The following is a 22,563-nucleotide window of genomic DNA, read 5'->3' as shown; positions in this document are numbered from 1 at the left end:
AATTAGAGCATCTGTGTGAATCAAGATTGTTAATCTAATTTCGATACAGGTGGTATGACTGATATATTTCAATTATACCAAACTTTGAATCTTAAAGCTTTGATTAAGAAAAAAGCACTTAATTAAATAATATACCTAAACCCTTTAATTAATTTCGGCCATATAAAAACCCTTTAATTAATTATTAATTTCGGCCGTATGAAAAACCCTTTGAATCTTAAAGCTTTGATTAAGAAAAAATCACTTACCCTTTAATTAATTTCGGTCATATAAAAACCCTTTAATTAATTATTAATTTCGGCCGTATGAAAAACCCTTTGAATCTTAAAGCTTTGATTAAGAAAAAAGCACTTAATTAAATGATATACCTAAACCCTTTAATTAATTTCGGCCATATAAAAACCCTTTAATTAATTATTAATTTCGGCCGCATGAAAAACCCTTTAATCACTTTACCACAAAGTTATACTTATGCTAATTGGGTTTTGCCATTTTTGATAAATGCATCCAATTCAAGTCATGATGTTTTAATTATTAAAGAAAACAAGAAGCGACCTGGAAAAGTAGCATAGAATCAAATGGTAACCATTTTGTATGAAAAGCAATTAAAGTTGTTTTTCTTTCACAAAGAAAGAAGTGGCCACCTCCCATATCGAACCTGAAGAAGGTAACGCAATGCCCAAAATGAGCAAAACACCCAAAGTGGATAATAAAAAAGTCTCAAGTTCTAAATGGAATCTTTGCAACTAGAAATTCAACTGATTCTATGTATTTTTTAATTTTTGATTAGGAAATGGAAATTCATGAGCCAAAGCTTGCTTTCACTAGTGCTATTTGATTGCTAATAACAACAACAATTTCTGGTTCCTAAAATGGGATATGTGAAGAGCAAGAATAAAAGGTTGCATGGCATTTTCTCAATGCAGGCCAATCCACCCTTCATACTCCATCATTTCAATTTACCACTTTTAGTATTGGCTCTTCCACATAGTGAATGAACATTCAATGAGCTAAAGAAGTTTCCTTTCTTTTCTTATTATTATTATTATTATTATTATTATTTGTTTGATAATACGGTCAGACATATTTTTAAGTTTTGTTTGGATTTAATTTTTTGGATAATTTTAAAAACGCACTCTTTGACTCCTTTACATTGATTTAATATATTTAAAATTTTACTTTCAAAATATTTCTCACAAAAACCGAATTATGGATGACAAGAAATTAAAGGCTTTTCCCTTACCAACCGCCTAGTAGACTTTTCCTTATTATTATTATTGACTTATTATTTGTTTTTGTTTGTTTCAAATGTTGCATTTAAGGCCCACAAACAAGATCAATGCCTCACTCTTTAGCTTATTTCGCTAATGCTAAACTGAGCACTTCCAAGCATATGGTATAATTACTCATTGTCTTCAGTTTCGGATTTTCCTCCGAGATCCCAGTGCTCCGCACTTGAATGATTAATGCCAAAACAAACGAGATTCATAGGCACTAAAATATTCAAGTAAATTTCAGGACTCTACCAATAGATTACATGACTATTAACTACTGTTAGTTAATATATAAATATGCATATTTATTCAATAGGATAAGTAAAAAGGACAGGTAGGCATAAAATATAATAAGACGTTTATTTAGGGTAACTTTTTTGGCCAAGCTGATCATCCCACTAACCACATTTTGCCAATCTGAAGTTAGAACCTTCTGAATTGATTCTTCGATTCCTGAAGGTTTTTTTTGTAAAGAAGTACCTTACAAACAAAGATCAAACAAGGAATGACTGACAGCCTCCCAAATCTAAATAGTGGAGAATCTCAGATTCTAGACATAGTGTCCAGTGACTCGAAAGTAGAGTATCAAGTTGGTCTAAATGGCCCACCATACATCAGTTCTACTTCTAGGCTTGCATGGTGAAAAGAAAAACGTTTGGGGGAGGGGATTTGGACATTCTAGAGAAAATGATTGTCGAATTTTTCATGAAAATGCACTGAGTTTTAAGGCAATTTTCATGCAAGTAGGAACATTTTTCTTGCCAAGGCAGTCTTGGTTTAGTTTAGTAATTATATCAATTTGTTTCTGTCTAATGAATAATTGAAAGAATTGGGTCTCATTGCTTCAACAATTTTAGCACTTTTAGATCCCAATTAAGCTTACAGTCCGGATTGAATGGTGTCCCTACACCTACACCTACAGTTGACAGCTGAGTGGAGAGTGGGGAATGTGCTGTAACAACAGGTAGCATGGCGATCCCAGTTGATGAAATGTTTCTCTTTTGCATTGAGATTAATGTGCTTACGAAATATTTAGCTTTTGCACTTTTAGTTTTTTTCTTTTATGCAAAGAAAAGGTATCATAGGTACTAACATTCGAATCTCAAATTTACTAAATATCATTTTTAAATATATATAATGGCTAATGATTGATGAGGATAAGAAAGAAATTTAAAAATTTTTCGTTTTTAGATTTAAGTCTTGTTACGTGGAGATTTGATTCAATTTTAAATTAATTTTTTAAGTAATTAAATTTGCCAAACTCAGAAATTACGATACATATGTTCTTATCTTCCACAATATTGCTATTTAGCTACCTCAGCAAAGTCAAGTCCTAATGACACATTTTCCTTTATATGATGAGTGATGACTCAAGGATAGACTAAGAGGCACGTTGAGCATACTCATTTCTTTAGGATTTTGAACCTCAGCTCTCAAGATAAGGAGGAAATATTTGATAGACTTTTGCATTGCCAGCAACAGCAGACGATCAGGACCCCCTTTTTCCCCTTTTCCCCCCAATAATATCCACTTTCTTTTATAATCCAGTAATCAAACTAATCCAGATTAACATGAATTAGCATATATTTATCTCCTGATTTTGTTCTTGATTTTTTGATTAGAAGGCACTGAACTTACAATTTGTGCTTCTTTATTTTCTTTTTAGTTTCTGAGGGATAAGATGAGGTATAACAGCTCTTATCTCTATTGCCTGGAAGTGGAGGCAGCACGTCATGCATACGTACTTCTTTATGATTTTCCCCTTTTTCTGTCGATTCTCAGTGATCAAATTAACAAAAGGATTCTAATAATTGAGATTGGCATCCATGAATGGTAGGCAATATATCTGCTTCTTAATTTCCTTTTTTAATACAAGATAAGATACATGGGTCAGTACTTCAAGTTTAGCTCTCCCAAACCAAAATTTTCTTTTACAAAAGAGGTACAATTATTAAAATTTAAATATTAAATTTGTTGAGTGTTATCTTTTAAAATTGCTGAACAAATCAACTAAGTAAAATCATGATTGCTTCCATCCCAACTAGATTTCAATCATAGCAAATTTCTCATGCACAAAAGAAAAATTTTTGCATGTATTTAGAGAAATCATAACACTTTTAGAAAAATGAAATTTTATGAAAATTTATCAAAAAAAATTTTGTTAAAATTATTTATAAATTAGTGTAATAAAAAAGTTATTATTAAAAAAATATAAATTTTAAAATTAATAAAAAAAAAAGCTACTTTTACTATTTTGATTTTAGAGAAATAATAAATTCTTGTGATGTCATAATTAAAATTTTATTTCTTGATATTAGAAAGAGTGATGAAACAACTATTAGGTTTGATCAACATATAAGAATTGAAACTCATTAATTAAAACTATAAAAGTAATACTATTAAATACTAACTAATTTTACTAAAATCTAATATGTTAATTGGAGAAACTCATCGTGATAAGTAGATGGAGAGTTTTTTTTGAAAAATTCAGTTTAATTAAAACTATTATAAAATTTTAATAATTGAGACAATTTTTTTATTAAAAATGACAAATTATATTTATTATTTTATCTTTAATTTAATTAAGGTCTTATAAAATACTATTCTTTCTTTAAGGTAAAAATAATAAAAATAATTTTTTATTAATTTTAAAATTTATGATTTTTTTTAATAATAACATTTTTCGTTACACTTAATTTAAGACTCATAAGAAGAATATTTAAATAATTTTATTTATAAAAAATTAAAAAAAAAAAAAGGTGCATTTAAATTTTTGCTTCCATGATTTACAAAAAGCTTGAAGAAGATTTAAGACAAGGTAGCAAAACATACGTCATGAAAGAGCTCTTTTTTCCTTTAGTTGAGACGATAAGATGATTCTTACATAAGCAAAAGTTCCATTTCCAGACCTCTTTTTCTGGCCTTAAAGTGCATCTCTATCCGGGGAGTACCTATTTCACTTACTGTCTCCCTGTTCGTTTGAGTGCCTTTGTTCATCAACGTGTATGCGTTATCCTCGTCCATTCATCCTGAGATTAGGCAACAATGTTTTTCTTTTTTTTTTCTTTTCTTTATATCTGATTTTTGACTGTCACACTACTTGCTTGATGACATAAGGTAATGACTTTTCATCGTCTTTTTATTCAATCATAAAAAGTGCACAAATTCAAAACCACATGCTCAAGTCCAACCACAATTTTTGTCGGATGACAAAAAAAAAGGAGACGATATCGACATAAAGGTTTTTTTTTTTTTTTTATTATTATTTTTTTGCACAGTCAATTTCTCACATGGTGAACTTGATCCGTCTCAATTCGACGAATATCCAGCTGAAAATGCCAGATTGAAGTAGAAGTATTTGACCAGTTAATAATCATGCTAAAATTGATAGATTATGAAAGAAGAGAAGATAAGTATTGTAAAGAGAAGATAAATACAGTAAAGCTAACCACAGCCGATCTGTTTGTCAAATACTAGACTCTTAGTTTTAATTATCCGAGATCAACAGCTGATAACATTAAGTATCAATTTTGATAATGTAAAGCAGGCTTCAGCTCAGCATATATTCTTATGAACGGTTAGAAACTACTGCATCAATTAAACTTGTTTAATTTATCGGACATTTTCACTTACAACATTTTTTCCGCAAGGACATTGTTTCCTTGACTGACAAACTAATTACCTACTAGCCAAATGGATGAATTCTACAACTTTCAGCAAATTATAAGAATGAGAGCACTACATTTTCTCAGAACAAAAATAAAAAAAAAAAAAAAGAACTAAGAATAAAATTAACTGAGTGATGCCCAATCAGGATATGGGCATTCATAAACCCATTCCGGTCCAGAGTACCGAACACAATGTAGCCATAATCCCTCTTCATGTTCATCATATCTGCCATAAGGGCAACAATAATCAAAAAGAGTTGAAAGTGCAGCTATTAGATTCTCTACTTAAATAAGATTGTCATAACTGTAGATTATTGTAAATGCAGAAAAAAAAAGACTGTTTTGCCCGTAAAATTATAGGGTAGAATGCTAATCATCTTCCAAGGTAGGGCAAATATAACTTTAATAACTATACTTCAGCTACTTAACAATTGAAAATTTACATCCTCACCCTGTATCTTAAATGTTTCTACAGGAGCTGCTGCTTGGTAAAACACAACCTAATTTCCTAAGACAATGACTTTTATTAACATTGATTCAGATTTAAACAAGAATGATATATAGTTAAGGCAAACCACCTTGACCTGAAGGTGGGATAAAAGTTGACACCTTAAGCCAATGCACTAACATCTTTGATTGAAACAAAGAACCTTCTAAATTACAATTTAACGGCAAGTAGCAGCCTAATAAAGAAAGATTTGAATGAAAGAAAACATATTCACCAAATTAATCCACCATCTTCCTTTTCTCCTACATGTAATACCTACCTAGAATAAAATCTACAGGGACTAAAAAATGAGTCAAGGATAGGTGACTTCACATCTTTCTCTATTTCTTGCTTTCACTGTTCTTTTTCTTTTTTTGCATCTTTCTTCTGTTTGTAACTAGCTGGCAAAAGCTTGTAATAAAATTCTAGTGATTTCTATCTGACGTTTTTCTTCAAATGTGTATCTGACCCTGTTTCTAAATAGATGCAATTAGTAAGGAGACTTTGCAAGCAGAATTTTCTTTTGGTAGGGGGAAGTGATATGAAGACATCAAAGCAAAACAAAGCAAAGCAAATGAAGGCAAATCTTCTGATAGAGCTTTCCAATTCAATTATTACATAAACTTTGATCGAAGTTTACCATGAATAACTAATAAATTTAATAGTTATTGCTGTTTAAAGTACGAATCTCATCTCAAAAGAAACAAGCACTGGAGGAATCAATAGGAACTTTTGGTTATTTGAAGCTTGGCTTCAGTTTTGGGCTTTCTACCCTATTAATGGGCTAAATACACTATCATAACATGTGACCTTCTAACTTTAATTGACTAACACATATTTTCTTATTTTCAATCTTCCTAAACTACAATGAAAATGAATCTTTATAGTGAAAAAAAAAAAAAAAAAAGAAGATATAAAAGTAAACTGTCATTTTAATAATTAAAATTGGACTACTGCCATAAAATTTAGGTAAATTGCAATCCCACAAATATGTGTACTAATTTCATCACTAGCAGATTTTTTTATTTGGCATCATTCTCAAATAAATTACATAAGAAAAGGGTTTTCAAAGTATATAAAGTGGTTAATAGGCTAATTGCAATTTTCCTATTTGTTACTTAACAATCATTTTCTTTCCTGTTCATAGTTCCTTTATCACCTAACTTATGATTGTCATAGATAAGGAAAGTAAATTAAGGTTTATGCTGTTCTAATGTAGAACAAATTGATATAAGTTTTATGAAAGAATAATAACACATGCCAATAGTAGATTGTCTGAAGTGGCTGAAGCTTCTCTTTTTTTCCTTTTCAACTTTCATTTTCTATATACAACAGAGTTATGGACAATGTAATTTACAATTATTAAATATCAAGTAATTGTCAATCTTGAATTTTCCACACATGATAAATGGATATCTTAGCAGTGGTAGTACAAAAGGAATAACAGATGCCCTGAAGAACAATATTTTTGTCATGGTTACATGCCATACAGCAGATTCTTTGTATGAACAAACCAGAGACTGTTATATTGTTTACTTTATTTACACTTTGAACTTTACCCAATGATAGCAGAGAAATTTATATTGAGTCCTATCTTGTTGTTATGGCATGGATGAAAAAACCAGTATCAAGCAGAAAATGTCTGAATATTTTTAAATAATTATACAAAATGACTATGATAAAACTGCATTATAAAATTACAATTAACTGCTCATTGACAAGCATAGATATAGTTGTAACGAGAGAAAATTGAATCTGAGAACAGAATTAAATATATTTCATCTATATTGAACATATGTAATCACAATAAAAGGTGTCTTACCCATTTGGAGCTAAATTAGGACAGTGTGTACACATAGGATCAATGGTCAAATCTTGATTGCAGTACTTGTATTCCTCATTATGATTCTCACAACTGGTTGCTGGAGAGCTGCCAGAAAGAGCTGCAGCTCTATCAGCAGTTGTCCCTAAAGTAGAACGACCAACAACATTGACTGAAAGGTAAAGCATGTCATTGGCTATTGGATGGCCTGTATATTGCAAATGCACACGAATCTACCACCAAGAAAATTTAGTGTCAGAAAAATATGCAGGAATATAGTAGATTTACTGACTGACAAAACCTTAGCAATAGGAAGTACATGTATTACTTGTCCAGAAGAACACATAAATGCAAAACAAGTTCACCATAGCACAGACAAAGACAAGCAATTTCTTAATTGTCAGAAAACCAATTTAAGAGTCCTTCAGAGACACAAATTCATAGAAAAAAGTTTAAAGTTCAAAAGCTGGTTGAGAATACTAAAATAACAGAAGACAACTGCATGCAACATAATTTATAAGTAACCCAAAAATATCATTACACGAACAAGAGATATCCAAAAGCATCGCCTGTCCATTAAAACAACTAAATACATCTCTTTAATGGTGTTGCAAAAGTTACTTAATGTTTGCCGTGCATTATCTTACTTGATGAGTTCGGCCAGTAACTGGTTCACACAAGACAATGCTATGAATCCCATTGGTACTAATCCTAGTAAACTTTGTACAAGCAGCCTTTCCCTTCAAGGCAGTATCACCATTAGGGATGCCAACCTGCATAAAAAGGAACATGCTCTATGATTCAGCATAGCCAATGCCACTTTCTTCTAATTGGATAAATCTCTGATTAGATCATTAACTAATGAATAAGAAACATCCTGGCAAACGTAATGAATTTTTAACCTTGGAGAAAGAAAAGTCCCTGCATAACTAGCACTTCAAAGATTTATGGATGACCAACAGCCTTACCAGTGATTGAAAGCAATACTACTAGTAGCAAAGCATGGAGATTCAGTTTGATTAACAATAATGAGAAACACCAATATAATTGAATTAAACTGAATATTAAAACAAATTAAACTTATGGCAAAAGTTGCATCCCATTAAAAGAAAATCACTAAAAAGGGCAGCTTTTAGTTTTGAACATGATTTAAACACCAAATATTTTGCATCATTCTGGGCCACAATATATCTTATGTTCCAATTCATCATTAAAGACAGGATGGTGTGAGCTGCAAAGTTGTCAGCTTGCACTGAATGTACAAGTGCAAATTCATAACACAATAGATCTCACTTTCCTTTCAATCTGCCTCTTCTCACACGTGGTTTACGTCTATTATAATCATATAAGTGTAGAAGACAGCTATAATCCTATAAATAGGTGTAGAAAAAACACACTTACCAATGCAGTGCTCCTTCCCTCTCTAGCATTGTAATCTACATTGGCATCAACAACTTGCTGACAGAGAAAATCTTGACAGATGTCAAATGGGAAAATTTTGTCCATCGTTACATGTTAGTGCAGTAGTATTTAACAACTACCTGTATTCATTCACTGTCACACCAGACCTCAGTAAAACATTAATATGCAATTGAATGACCTAGATTTTGGTTTCGACAAAAAATTACTTTTCAGACTACTTGCAGCCTAGCATATGAGAGCCATTACTTTGCCACATGAGGTATATATCTTCTGAGCTTTACACTTGATTTAAAAAATGTCAAGTAAATTGTTGCAAGAATAAAGTGAAAAGTTTCTGAACATGGTTCCTTCAAGATAGCATGTTAAAACATAAAAAATAAAAGGAGGGTTGGGTTAGAAGAAGATCTAGAACACTATAATGCAGACAAAAGAAAGTCCATACACAAGGTGCATTTTTTTTCCTTGAATGAGTTGCAACTGTTCTGAAATAGGAAAAGAAAGAAAAACCAGATGCTTCTTCTACAAAATACTGAAATTTCATAGATGGAGATCTAAGCCTTAAAGAAGATCAGTGTGAAACTACATTCTCATAATACAAATATTTACGTTATCAAGCTAATCCTTGTCACTGTTTGTTATGTAAAAAACAAAAGACAGAAAAAAAGGTCAAACAAGATTGGTAGTTTTTCCAATGTAACCAAAAAATAAAAAGTACATATATAGTAAACCATCCAATCATCTATGCACTTAAAAGAATTTGAACAAGCAGAATAATTCAAATTTGAACACAAATTACATGAACCATCTTGCTTAAACAAGATCATATACCTCACCCTCCGGAAATACTCCAACGACCTTTGCAACATACTGTTTCTGCACAAGTCCAGCTTCAATCTGCAACCATCAGTCCATCATGTTTAGATTCAAATGAACAGAAGTTTAATTTAGTTAACAAAAGCCAAAAAATACAGAGAGCCATGCTAATCTGTTAGTAAAAAGTCCTAATTTCCATATGAAGCAAATTGATAAAGCCATGCAATTCTTCTCTTCGATAGACCGAACAGCTAGTGTCCCAAGATATCATTCTACAAATCATGCAATACAGCACAAAAAGTAGCCATGTCGCTAAGTTTCCATATCAAGCATATTGATAAAGCAATGCAATTTTTATCTTTGATAGACAGAACAGCTAATGTCCGAAGATATCATTCTAACAAAGTATGCAATACAGCACAACTAAAAGGATTTTATGTAGGCATACCTAATGGAAATTTATGCCAATCATATGTGATTCCATATTACGAAAATTTATTTTTAATACCAAGTTAAAGTTTTAAGCAAAATGCCTAAAGATTTTATTCTATTATTGTTTCACTTCCACTCAACCTGTAGAAAAAAAAGTCATGGAAGACTTACATGTTGCCTAAAAATGTCAGCTCTAGCTGGATTTTTGGTCATGATAAGAAGTCCCGAGACCAGACGATCTAGTCGATGAATGGCTGACATGATTATGTCAAGGAAAATGCAGAAAACCCTGCTTTCAGAATTTCACCAAAGAGAAAACTGCAAACAGATTTAATTTTCATACAGAAAGTACAAAAGTAGCCTTCATGTACGGTTAAATATTTGCAACATATGGAGCTAAGTTTGGATACGATACAAAGGAGCCAACCCATGTTCTGCTTGGAGAATGCCCAAAACTGTGTTTTTACGATATTGACCACATGGATGTACCTACAAAACATTAGGAAATGAATTTAACCCCAACAAAAGTAAAAAAGGACACAGAGTCATTGACATCGGATTGTAAGAGTGAAGAAAGGTTCCCACTCTCCTCATCCAATGAATAACCATATTATTTAGACACTCCAACAACCATAACGTTGAAAGAAGTATGCTTTACCAAAGACTTACAGGAACAGATGCTGGTTTGCAAACTGTCAGTACATCAGGTTCATTTTGAAGAATTGCAACATTCCAAGCCATCACTGGCGGTTCATGCCTACAACCTTTGCAACATCAATTACAAGTTTTATAACTTCAAAGCAAAATCATGAAACAATGCAAACAAAAATCATAGAGAAGTCAATAAATTTGAAACATTAAAAGATTTTCCTATCAACGTATGTATGAACCAAAAAAGAACACTTACATACAATATTATTCTAACAAAAAAGCATTTTCTTCTAAAGATTTAGTGAATTTCCATGAGAGCAGCATTGAATGCCAATGTAATGAACCTGTGTAAGAAGTGGCTTATCTTCTGGCATCGTTTGACTATGTACGAAACAGGTATGTTCTCTCCATCCACTTGGATACGTCCACATTTGACAGCACTAACCTACAATATTTCCAAAATAACCGAAAAGGTAAATGGAAGATTTCAGCTCAAAACCAAAATTAGAAAGAGTAAGGCAAATCACATAGTAATCTTTCGATCGGCCTCGGAACTCTTGAGCGAACAAATCCACGATTGTTTTACCCTCCCATCGCTTATTAACCTGTGCAAAATCAACAATTCAAATCGTACTTTTTTATGAAGAAGCAGTGTTAGGGTTTAATTAGGGTTTAACAGATTCGTTAACAATTTAATTCAGAAAAACCAACAAACAGAGAGATAAAGAGAAAGAAACTAACATGAGAGACGAACTCGAAGTAGTACGGTCTTACATGGCGTTTCCCTGTAAATTTCCCGCCAAAAGATGAGCTTTCTTGATTTTTTTTTTGTTGATCTGATTAAAAGGAGTTGATTGTAAATTTTTTTGTAAATTTCAATTACCGTTGTGAAAAATATAATCTTCTTTCTGAGCAGGATAAGTTGGATTTTGCCAAACAATCTCCATTTTCTTTTTGTTTTTCTCTTCCTCTTTCTCTTCTTCTCTGTTTCTTTTCATCTTTTTGTTCCGTTTTTCGGCTGGATTTTTTTTTTTTAATTATCGACGGTGGAGAAGTAGACAAAGGAAGGGGGAAGGGAACTCGACATAAAACGACGGCGTACTACAATCGTAAAGACAACGACGTTTCTACTGCTTTCGCAATGAAACCGCAACCTAAACGACCTCGTTTTGGTGGAGTGTTTGGGGTTTTTGGGGGATGGCAGGACTTGTTTGTCTTGTTCAGTTCACCAAACGACAATCTTTCAAAAACATAAGAAAAAAAAAAAAAAACAAAACAAAAGCAAAAACAAAACTTGAGCTTCAAATTCATCAATTGCTACACAAAAATTCAGGTTTGAATTTTGGTCCTCTTTATTTAAGTTCTGATTTTAGTTGAATTTTCAGTTTTGGCTTTAATTTATGGAAATTTAGGCGGCGGGATGATTTAATGAGCCGAACCCGACGGTGGTGAATCTATTTGTGCAGGAATTGAACACGGGGAAGGAGGTGGTTGGTGGGTAAGAGAAGGAGAAGTGAGCGGAAATGCCGGAGGAGAATTTGGTGGATATAAAATTCAGGCTTTATGACGGGTCGGATATCGGGCCATTTCGTTACTCCGCCACATCCACGGTAGACATGCTTAAGCAAAGAATTGTCTCTGATTGGCCCAAAGGTTTCCTCTTTTCATTTGTTTCATTTCTTTTCTAATTGCTTATGAAGTTTTTGCTGTTGGGTTTTGTTTAATTATGACGTTTCTACATTTGTTGTAAGATTTATGGGGAATTTCCGTTAAATTTGGAAGAAATGTTTTGGCATATATAGTTTATAATACAGCATAGGTGATTCCGTTCAGGGGTGTAACAACCGAATATGAACGAACTTTGTTCTTGGTTTGTACGTGTAATTAACAAATATTAAAATGATGTTCGTGATCATTTGTTAATTTTAATAAACGAATCGGGTTATTTGTTAACTTTAATAAATAAAAATCAGCTTAGTTCATGAATTATTCATTAAAGTTTACTCCATGAGTATAAACGAATCAAACATTAATAAATTTTACCATATTTGTGATTTATTCATTTAATTAACTAATCCTAAAATGTTTGTTGAACATTCTGTTCGTTTCTATCCCTACTCCAGATTGGAGTTTGAACCTAGTTATTGTGAAGACAAATGAAAAAAGCTGTAGGTTTATAGGTTTAGTCATGGAATGCAATAAGAAAGGACTATTTTATAGCACACGGTAATTGCAGAGTTTTATGGTAGATAGGTTTAGGAACTTGGGTTCTAACTTTTCGCTGCAAAATGGTGTCCTTAGCTTCATGGAATAGCTATCGATGGCCTAACAAAGAGAGGAGATCATCTTTCAATATGGTTGTACCTACATTGTTGGTACATTTGGTGTGTTGTTGATGTGAACAATTGATAAGAATTGCAAGATGTTCTTATGAATGTATATTCAGAGAGAAGGCTAAATTTGGCTGTGTAAATTGTAAATACATGTTTTGAATCGTTGGATTTGTTATTGGAATCTTCCGTTGATGTGATCTTCATCCTGACTTTTAAAAAACAAGTGATATGTGGATTGCAAAGAGAATGATCATGATTTTATTTCAAGTATCCTCAAAGAATGCATCAACTTTTGCTCCATTGTCTTGTTGCCTGCATCTGTCAACAATCTTCATATTTTTTTATCATAAGAACCAGAAGGAAGCATCCATATAGGCTAATAGTTTGAACTATTTTGTTTTAATTTTCTTAAATGCTGTTTCTGCCCTTCCATAGGTAAGACAATTATTCCAAAGGCAGTGAATGAAGTCAAACTGATAAGCTCTGGTAAAATTTTGGAGAACGACAAGACTGTTGGTCAGTGTAAAGAACCCTTTGGTGAAGTTGCAGGTGGGGTTATCATCATGCACGTTGTAGTACAGCCATCTCTTGCAAAAACTAAAACAGGTATTCTCCATCTTTATCTTCATGTAGAACTTTGCTCCTCCAATGTCAAGAACTCTTTCTTATTGGCATTTAAGCTTAGCTTGCTCACTGAAGTGGACATCAGGATGTCCAGCTCTTTGACATATATCTGCACTTGAACTAGTAGTGATAGCCAAATGATATGTAATCGATTTTTCCGATGGAGGATTTTCTATTTTTGCATAAAGATTTTAAAAACTAATTCGATGTGTATGTGCATTTTGAGAGAAAAATGTGGAAGTGAGAACTGTTGTTTAACTTCATCATTGATCATCGATAACCACACTGCTTGAGTTATGATGAACCTACTAGAGGCCATCTTTCCCTTTTCCTTTATCATTACTAAGAGATCCTCCTAGCCACTTTTGCATCTTTCTACATTTCTTCACACAGTGATAAGATCCATTAAACTCCAGAAGCTACCAGCCATGGGATTGCATTTTGTCCTTAAGGTCAATAATCTGAGTCAATGACAGTGTACAATTACTAAAAATTTCATACTTTGACTTGTCAACTTAAGCTTGATTTCCCATCTGAACAGAAAAGAAGATTGATGATTCGCCCAGAAAGATTGTATGTTCGTGTTCTATTTTATGAAGGCGAACTTGTAGAGTTGGAAACATGTTTATGCTGGTAACAATGTTTAGGAAGGTAAACATTGTCTCTGAGTATCCCTTGTATGTTCATTGCAAAGTCCATCTATGCAAGTTCTTAATAGAGTGATGATGAAGTGCATTTTTCTTTTCTTTGGTTCCTTAGTTTCGTTGTTTCCAAATACTAGCTTGAATCATTTGTTAACTTGTATAGACTACTCCATGTAAAGACTAAATGTATACCAAATTGTAAGCAGATATGCCTTCGTATAAATGCCATATGTTACTACTTAAACACAAATCTTACAAATCTTGTTAAACGAGCTTTAAAGCAGATAATTATCTCATAAATTACCAAGATACAAAAGGTTTAATAAGTGACAAATACAGATTCTGAGTAACAAGAAAAGACTACAAATCTTGATCTAAAAAACTGACAACAAAAGAACCATTAATTTGATAGCAAAATTGACAATCGTGCAAGAGGAAAGGGAGAACAAAAGGACAGGAAAGATAAAAGGATCACAAAATAGTAATCAAGACACTGCTATAGATACCTTAAATCTTGCTAAGAACTTTCTCAGCTGCTGCAATTGTCTTTTGGATGTCTTCAGAAGAATGAGTCAAGCTTGTAAATCCAGCTTCAAACTGTGAAGGTGCAAGGTACACACCTTCCTCCAGCATTCCCCTGTAAAACCTGGCAAATTTTGCTGTATCACTCTTCTTTGCATCATCAAAGTTGTGAACAGGCCCTTCTATGAAGAAAAATCCAAACATCCCACTAATATACCCTCCACAAATTGCATGCCCTGTCTTCTTTCCAGCATCTAGAATGCCTTGAACAAGTTCTCCGGTGATCTTATCCAAGTATTCGTATGTTCCTGGCTCCTTCAACCGCTTAAGAGTCTGTATTCCAGCTGTCATTGCCAATGGGTTCCCACTCAAGGTCCCGGCCTGGTACATTGGCCCTGCTGGTGCCACCATCTCCATAATCTCCCTCCTTCCTCCATATGCACCAACAGGCAGACCACCACCAATTATCTTCCCTAGGGTTGTTAAATCAGGAGTTATGCCAAAGTACTTCTGAGCCCCGCCATAAGACAAGCGAAATCCAGTCATCACTTCATCAAAGACGAGGAGAGCACCATTTTCCCTGGTTAGGCGACGTATGGCTTCAAGGAAGTCAGGTTTAGGTGGAATGAAGCCAGAGTTCCCAACAACAGGCTCAAGAATAATTGCTGCAAGTTCTCCTTTGTTACTGTTAAAGATATTTTCCACAGCTGATATGTCTTTGAATGGAGCAGTTAGAGTTTCAAAAGTTGCTGCCTTGGGAACACCAGGAGAGTCGGGCAGCCCTAGGGTAGCAACACCACTACCTGCCTTGACAAGAAATGGATCAGCATGGCCATGGTAACAACCCTCAAATTTGATGATCTTTTCTCGGCCAGTAAAGGCGCGGGCAAGGCGGAGCACACCCATGCATGCTTCTGTACCGGAGTTCACAAATCGAACCATTTCAATGCTAGGAACAGCTGAGATTACCATCTCTGCCAAAACATTCTCAAGAAGACAAGGAGCCCCAAAGCTGGTTCCTTTCTTCATCGTTTCAAAATTTAGTGGGTCAATAGTCAAAATTTTTCCTCTTTAAACGGGGAGACCGTTAAAAGTCAAAATTCTGTGGGCCAGTTCTTCTATGTCTGAAAATGGACATTGTATTGGTTTTTTATGGACATTTAATCCAAGTTCAGTTTTGTGTTGATCGGGCTCCGACATGGGCATTCCTGCCCAAAAGCCCATGAAAGCCATCATGCAAATTTCACAAGAGAACTTTATTAAGGTATATATCAAAAACCTTCAATCAGTCAATTTCCCGAAAGGACTCAATCCGCTAATGACATAAAGCTGAAAGAAAATCCCCTAAAACCAGAAAGATCACAAGGGTATCTAACCAGTGACCAATCCTGCTAAGAACAGACCAGACTGGAGACTGAAAGAGGGTAAAGGAAGGTATTGGCATATTGAAATGAGATTGTCCCACCATGGATTAAGGGCTTGCCATCGTTAACAAGGCAGTCATTGTAGCCAAGGCGCTTGAATATTTTGGGGTTGATGAGGTGAGCCGAGCTAAACCAGCCACAATTTAGGTGAATATCAGAGATGTCACAGCCAGTGGCACACTCGTTCGCGATCTCAACAGTATAGGTTGGTATGCCACTTGGGAGTGGGGCTGTAGGTCCCTGGTTGATCACAATATCAGCCTTGGTACACTTGTCTCCCGAACTTCGGATGGGTTCCTCCATTGCTGTTCCTGGGTACCAAACGGAAAAAAAAAATTCAGATAGTGAAAGCCTAAGCCTTAAAATATGGTCCACTTTACATTATAGCAAATCAATAAACAAAACAAACGTAAAGTGAAAAAAAAAAACCACCAACCCAACCAATAATGTGAAACGTCTACAAACAAAATTCACTTGTTTGGAGGATGATTCAGAGGAATTGAAGGGAAAAGAATGAGACAAAATTTAAAAGGCTTGGTTACTTGGTATAAGGGTGGACACATTGCCAATTGCTTTAGAGTTTGGACCTTAATTGAAAATGAAAATTCAAACAAAGCTTTTAGTTAACTCTAAAAGCAAGGGCTATCATAAAAAGGTTGTGCTAAATTGCGCCCTAGGCATTCAATTACGAAGAAGGCTAAAAGAGGTTCATAAAACTTTGATGGGCTATTAGGACCCCATTTTAAAGGTACTATCAACAGTAACTGTATCATCAACGGCGAGACACGACGGCCATAGTTTGAACCGTACGCTTAGGTATTGGATAAAAAATATTTTCATAAAAAACCTGTCATCCCAGAAGACCCCACATTCAATAACAATAACAAAAACCCAGAACAAAAACTTCAAATCCTAGTTTTTTTGGCATTTTATTATGAAGAAAAAAGTGGGTCAATTCTCTTTTTTTCATTTACCATGAAGAAGCTTTCGATGTGGAGTAGAAAGTGCGTTGTTCCCTTGCTTGATCCTCAGCCTCATCAGCGGCTTCAAACCGAATGAACCACCGATGCTTTTACCATTTCCTGCAACAAAATCCCAAAAACAAACAAAAATGAGTATAAAATGAAAGGAATTAGTTAAAAGAAGATCCTTTTATACTATAATAATGAACAGAAAGAGACAAACAGGAAGATCACAAGGACTTTAAAAGGAAACATGGAGAAGCCCCATGTACGTGAAAGAGTGGCTTCATCCACTTTGATAAAGGAAACATAAAATATTAAACTAATAAAGCAAAATAAAAAGAGTATTTATGCATGCAAATCACGCACCTGAGAAAGGCAAGACGAGAAAGAGGAAAAATACGGCGAAGGATAACGAGGATAGTGCCAAAAGGAATCGGCGATTCATCGGTGAAAGCAAAGTGACACAAAAATTGAAAACCCTAATCAGATTCTCTTCTACTCTTCTGTCTCGGAAAACCAAGATATATATACATGATATTATGGTAATATTTTTGGAAATATTTTAAAGTGATTTCAATTATTTTAATAATATCTTAAATTTATTTAATTTTCATTTAAAAAATATTAAATATTGATTTAGTAATATTTTAAATTAATTTAATATTAATTTTAAAAATATTAAATATTAATTTAATTGATTATAAAAAATAATTTAATCATTATTTGTATTTATTATATTTTTATTTTATAATATTTTACTTTTATATAAATAAATTTTGACTTTTATTGTAAAATACAAACAATTAAAACAAAAATTTCCATCGTCTTCTTCGTTAATATGATATGAAAATTAAGATTTTTTTATATTTTATTTTCTAAATTTGTCTCGTAATAGATATTTTCCATTTTCGTCTATTGATATAGCCTGTTAATACATCCCTCAAAATAACAAAAATGAAAAAACAACTCAGAAGTAGGCGGTTCAGATTTGACTAGAACCAAAAAGAAAGTCTACAAAAGCCAACTAGGTTTCACGAGCTACACTTTAGGTTCCAAAACAGTAACCCCAAACGACGGCGATTCGTACCAGTCATCTCTAAACAATGAGTTTCCAAAACCCATTTTCATTTCAATGTTTTTTTTTTTTTTTTTGGGTTGGTTTCTTCCTGTTTTCCTGTCTCTCAAGAAACGAAGAGATTTTTTGTTGCTAAAAGTGGCAGTTCTTGAGAGAAACGAAAGAAATGTTTGCAACGAAAGGGCAAAGAGAAACCCAAAACAAAAAAAAAATGGTGAAAGTGAAACCAAAGTAAGCATATAAAATGAATTCAAGTGAAAGATAAAGGGTAATGGAATTTAGTGAGCAGTCGACAAAGCAGGGAGTACAGTACACAAACAATGCAACAGCGACGCAGAAGAGACCAGGCAAGATAGACTCTAGAGTCTGATAATTTCAGTGGACATAGTCACGTGCGGCCAAACAAAGAATTTATTATTTCTTACATTTTTATGGATAGAATCTTTAATTAGGGTTAAGAGATTCGTTACATTATGAAGGAATGTTGTTAAATTAAAAAGGAAAAAACTATAATTTTTGGCTTTTTCGATCCGTTGGTTACTTCTAATGTTTTCAAAAAAATTAGGGACTTGCATGTCATAACAATTTTTTTAAAATGTATCAAGAAATTAACTTAATTGATATGATTTTTTTTATTGTAAATCATTTTGAGTTTGAGTTTAGATGATGATTTTAAATTAATATCATTTCAAATATATGATTTATCATCATTATTTTTTTAATTATTAAATATAACATATGTTATGTTGATTTGAGTAATAAATAATATATTTATTTTTTATCTTTTCAACACCAAATTTTTTTTTTTAAATGTATATGTTTCTGATCAAATTATAGATAAAGATAATGCGCTGCTAATTTTAGCAAAAGGATGAGCAAGTCTTTTCGAATGATAGTTTGTAAATATTCATTTTCATGATTTTTATATAGAAAATTGCATCATCAAAAAGAGGTTAGGAGATGGTCCAATTAGAAATAATAATAATAATAAAAAACACCCATGTTAGAATGTATGATGTTCCACGAGAAAGGAAAGAAAAAAGGTCAACACCAAGAGGATTTCCACAATCATATTTTATGGGGACCAGGAATGGAAAATGGGAGAAACTTGGGGTTTGGGGATTTTCTTTTTGCATGAGATTAAAATTTTACGAATACAAACGCTGTGTTATTTTTCTCTTTTGAGACCTCTGCATGTTGCTGTCGAAGTAGGTGGGGGTCCTGGAAGCTTGCCTGGACACCAGATTAAGACACATTGGTCAAAACATCCAATGAAAAGAGAGAAGCCCTGCCACTAGCGACCCCCTCTTGCTGCTGCTGTTTTATTGCCTCGGTCAGGCCTCTTACAAATAGCCCAACTTCACGACAAACCATGCTTCCTATATGCTATGTACCACCACCATTATAATGGCAGAATGCTGCGAATGAGTTGACGATCATTGCTGAGAGTCCAGAGTAATGGGGAAGAACTTTCATAAGCAATAAATGAAAAAAAAAAAAAAAGAAGAAGAAGTCCCTTTGCATCTTTGTTGGAGACCTGGAGTTGAATTGTTTTAGGTTCAGATATATTTTCAAAAGAGAAATACACATGAACTTACAAGACATTTACAATTGGTGCATCTAGGCCTCAGAATTTCCATGTTTACATCAGACGACAAGTCACAAGCACTAACTACAATCATGGACAATGATTCTACATATCTATTCATATATCGGGCTGTCCCTAGCCAAAGTTACAAAGAAGAATTGCTGTTGATCCCAACACTGCTTCAGATGACAAAATTCATGAATCTACATTCTGGTTGCTTAGCGACCAAAATTAATGCTATAAGGGCTATCGACCATCACGCTTGAAGTCATCAGAAAATTTCATCTTCTCCAGCAACTTAACTTTGTCAAGCAACACATGAATATGGTATTTAGATGCTTCCAACAGTGTCAACCATTCTCAATATTGATGAGTTTCCCATCCGGAAAAAATGAGTAAGTCATCAGAGAGGTGGACGTGTGTTTTAGCCATAGAGAGGTGGGGGAACAAAGAAGTCTATAATGAAATTTCAGCTCCGTTCTCAAGTAAATCTTTTATAAATATATAAAAATCAAAACTTTTGGTATAAAAGAAAATAATTCAATGTAAATAATCTATTTTTTCGACACATGAATTGCTTTAAACAGTCGCCGCGTATTCTGCATTTAATTATTTTGTTTTGACTTTATAAACATTTTATTAATTTAAAAGAAATTTATTTGATTAAGTTAGGTTATTTATTTTCTTTTAAATATCTAATATTCTTGCCTTTTATAAATGTATTACAATTAAATTATCTTAAATCATTTTTAATCAAATTCAATTATTAATTTTAAATATCAAACATGTGAATTACAAATAAAAAATATGCTTTGAAAGCACTAACTATTTAATGACTTTGATTTTAGTATTTAATTAAGAAATAATTTATATATTTATTAAACTAAATGAATATAGAAGGCATATAATGCTAATGATTCAAACCTAAAATAAAAATCTAATTAGTTGAAAACATATTTTCATATTTATTTCTTATAAATATTAATTACAATTGGTATAATTTATTGTTGTACAAAAAATTTTCAAAATATTAAGTGTAGACCTGCTCATAGGTCGGGTGATCCACCCGAATATGAAAATCTATTTGAAATTTTGAAAGACTTGAACATAAATATTAAACCCATTAAATAGATCTAGACAAATAAATAAGGCTTGATCAAAAAATAAGATCGAGTTTGGGTTTCATTATTTAAGGCTCGAGCTCGACGTGATCCAACCTAAAAATTAAAAAATATTTTTTATTATAATGGGACAAACCCCATTTGTTTTATTTTTTTATAATGGATAAGACTTATATGCTTTATTAGTTATAATATGATAAAACCCATTTTTTTTTTATACAAAACAATGATCTAATTTTAAATTGCATTTAACAAAATTAAATTAAACTCATTTGACTCATAAAATCAATTAAAATTAATTAAATTAGTTAAATTAATAAGTTACAAAAAAAAAAACTCTTTTCTCTAATTTTAAATACTAATATTTTTGATGAGTTTGGATTTTATTATTACATGTAGGAACAGGCTTAGATAGAAAATAAAGCCTAAAAAATCAGGTCGGACCAAGCTTGGACTTACTTAAAATGTTAGAATATCATACCAGGTTCGACCCAAACCCAACTTAGCCCGACCCATGAATAGGTCTAATTAAGTGTACACTTTCCAAAATAAAAGCTATATTACATAAATAATTAATAACCCATTATAATTTTATGCATAAATTACTCTCAATTTATAAAAGTATCTCAAATTCTTGTTATAAATAGAGAACTTCTATCCTAAGAATAGTCAGAGGTTATTATTGAAAAGCCTCCAAATGTATTGATTTTATTATGATCAAGAAAATTTTAATTATCAAGTTACATTTTTTTTATGTTAATAAACTTTTTTCTTTATCATGTTTGTCAATAGATTTTATTTCTCTTTTATTCAATTTTTTTATGCATGTTTATACTCCATTTATCCCTCCATTTTCAATATAATTTTTTTTTTAACTTTTGAATAGAATAATTTCAAATATTTTATCTCTTTTCAATTTTTAGTTTTTGAAGATTTTTTCAGATTTTCCTTCATGACTAATAATGGATGCGAACAAGGTGAAATTTTTTAGTTAAATTTAGAACAAAAAATGAAAATTCAATTTGAACTACTTTGACTTTTGTGAATATAATGCAAGGATGGACACCATCTAGCCAAGGGTTTGTAATTGTTATTGTGAGTTCTAGATGTCTTACACCAAAGCAAGGGGCAACACCAAGCAACAATTTCTACAAAAAATTGATTTTAAATGGAATAAATTTCTATCTTTAAAATCAAACATTATTTAATTTTATATAAATATTACTATTAGATAAGATATGATACAAAGCATTTTTCTTTATATTATATAAGTACATATTGATTTATATTATTTTTATTTATCTATTGTTTTACATTGAAATTTTTTATTTTCTTACATAAAATTTATTAATTATATTATATATAATTGAGTTAATTGTATATCCGTACATCGCACAACTTAAAACTAGTTCTAACAAGAAAATTGGATGAGAGGAAAAAAACTTCAAATGAGAAAATACATTCAAGAAACTGCAATAATAATAAATAGTAAGCGGGTGCAATAGAAGCTTTAGCCATTTTTTTTTTCTCAATTTCTGAGCCCAATGTTATAAAGTCATGAGACCCTATGTTTGCGACAGATGGAAAATAGGCCGACTTATCTGAACCCAATTGTTACATATGAGACCCTGTATCTGGCCCATCTACTTTAGGCTACGAGCCTTCTTATGAGATAAGCGATACTATTTTGATCTTAAA

General features: G+C 32.4%; 4 protein-coding genes across 6 annotated transcripts; 1 reads left to right on the top strand and 3 right to left on the bottom strand.

The window, feature by feature from the left end:
* Window positions 1-4,837: 4,837 nt before the first annotated feature.
* On the bottom strand, window positions 4,838-11,636 carry LOC111314018 (RNA pseudouridine synthase 7-like). 2 transcript variants are annotated; one of them, XM_022914977.2, is made up of 12 exons: window positions 11,453-11,624; window positions 11,311-11,354; window positions 11,097-11,174; window positions 10,914-11,014; window positions 10,588-10,675; window positions 10,329-10,407; window positions 10,090-10,172; window positions 9,502-9,567; window positions 8,653-8,709; window positions 7,899-8,024; window positions 7,252-7,484; window positions 4,838-5,168 (listed from the first exon to the last, which is right to left on the bottom strand). In XM_022914977.2, exons 1-12 carry the CDS (start codon window positions 11,565-11,567, stop codon window positions 5,066-5,068), a joined length of 1,173 nt encoding a protein of 390 aa, XP_022770712.2. In that variant the 5' UTR covers window positions 11,568-11,624; the 3' UTR covers window positions 4,838-5,065. The 2 variants fall into 2 exon arrangements, with proteins under 2 accessions (XP_022770712.2, XP_022770722.2); XM_022914987.2 differs by lacking the exon at window positions 7,899-8,024 and having other exon boundaries at window positions 11,453-11,636.
* A 109-nt stretch (window positions 11,637-11,745) lies between these two features.
* On the top strand, window positions 11,746-14,420 carry LOC111314031 (membrane-anchored ubiquitin-fold protein 3). Of its 2 annotated transcripts, none has more exons than XM_022915009.2 (4): window positions 11,746-11,902; window positions 12,036-12,222; window positions 13,338-13,508; window positions 14,068-14,420. In XM_022915009.2, the coding sequence occupies exons 2-4, from the start codon at window positions 12,093-12,095 to the stop codon at window positions 14,121-14,123; spliced, it is 357 nt and encodes a 118-aa protein (XP_022770744.1). In that variant the 5' UTR covers window positions 11,746-11,902; window positions 12,036-12,092; the 3' UTR covers window positions 14,124-14,420. The 2 variants fall into 2 exon arrangements, with proteins under 2 accessions (XP_022770744.1, XP_089622230.1); XM_089766104.1 differs by having other exon boundaries at window positions 11,797-11,902; window positions 11,982-12,222.
* A 137-nt stretch (window positions 14,421-14,557) lies between these two features.
* On the bottom strand, window positions 14,558-15,868 carry LOC111314011 (glutamate-1-semialdehyde 2,1-aminomutase 2, chloroplastic). Its single transcript, XM_089766103.1, has one exon. The coding sequence runs from the start codon at window positions 15,719-15,721 to the stop codon at window positions 14,678-14,680; it is 1,044 nt and encodes a 347-aa protein (XP_089622229.1). The 5' UTR covers window positions 15,722-15,868; the 3' UTR covers window positions 14,558-14,677.
* Window positions 15,869-15,973: 105 nt separating this feature from the next.
* On the bottom strand, window positions 15,974-17,558 carry LOC111317997 (protein TAPETUM DETERMINANT 1-like). Its single transcript, XM_022920594.2, has 3 exons — window positions 17,448-17,558; window positions 17,091-17,198; window positions 15,974-16,427 (listed from the first exon to the last, which is right to left on the bottom strand). Exons 1-3 carry the CDS (start codon window positions 17,524-17,526, stop codon window positions 16,084-16,086), a joined length of 531 nt encoding a protein of 176 aa, XP_022776329.2. The 5' UTR covers window positions 17,527-17,558; the 3' UTR covers window positions 15,974-16,083.
* Between the last annotated feature and the right edge of the window lie 5,005 nt (window positions 17,559-22,563).

This window comes from Durio zibethinus, chromosome 9, assembly GCF_047325235.1.
Source record: "Durio zibethinus cultivar Kanyao isolate XHJ-2024 chromosome 9, ASM4732523v1, whole genome shotgun sequence".
NCBI lineage: Eukaryota > Viridiplantae > Streptophyta > Magnoliopsida > Malvales > Malvaceae > Durio > Durio zibethinus.
The sequence above is the reverse complement of the archived record's forward strand: the minus strand, read 5'-3'. Positions and strand labels throughout refer to the sequence as shown.

Coding starts and splice junctions, on each gene's coding strand:
- LOC111314011 (XM_089766103.1), bottom strand. CDS start 15,721: ATGAAGAAAGGAACCAGCTTTGGGGCTCCTTGTCTTCTTGAGAATGTT.
- LOC111317997 (XM_022920594.2), bottom strand. CDS start 17,526: ATGAATCGCCGATTCCTTTTGGCACTATCCTCGTTATCCTTCGCCGTA. Junction 17,199..17,447: donor TCTCGTCTTGCCTTTCTCAG/GTGCGTGATTTG, acceptor ATTTTGTTGCAG/GAAATGGTAAAAGCATCGGT. Junction 16,428..17,090: donor ACATCGAAAGCTTCTTCATG/GTAAATGAAAAA, acceptor TTTGGTACCCAG/GAACAGCAATGGAGGAACCC.
- LOC111314018 (XM_022914977.2), bottom strand. CDS start 11,567: ATGAAAAGAAACAGAGAAGAAGAGAAAGAGGAAGAGAAAAACAAAAAG. Junction 11,355..11,452: donor AGATTATATTTTTCACAACG/GTAATTGAAATT, acceptor GGAAATTTACAG/GGAAACGCCATGTAAGACCG. Junction 10,408..10,587: donor GCAAACCAGCATCTGTTCCT/GTAAGTCTTTGG, acceptor AATGTTTTGTAG/GTACATCCATGTGGTCAATA.
- LOC111314031 (XM_022915009.2), top strand. CDS start 12,093: ATGCCGGAGGAGAATTTGGTGGATATAAAATTCAGGCTTTATGACGGG. Junction 12,223..13,337: donor TGTCTCTGATTGGCCCAAAG/GTTTCCTCTTTT, acceptor GCCCTTCCATAG/GTAAGACAATTATTCCAAAG. Junction 13,509..14,067: donor TCTTGCAAAAACTAAAACAG/GTATTCTCCATC, acceptor CCATCTGAACAG/AAAAGAAGATTGATGATTCG.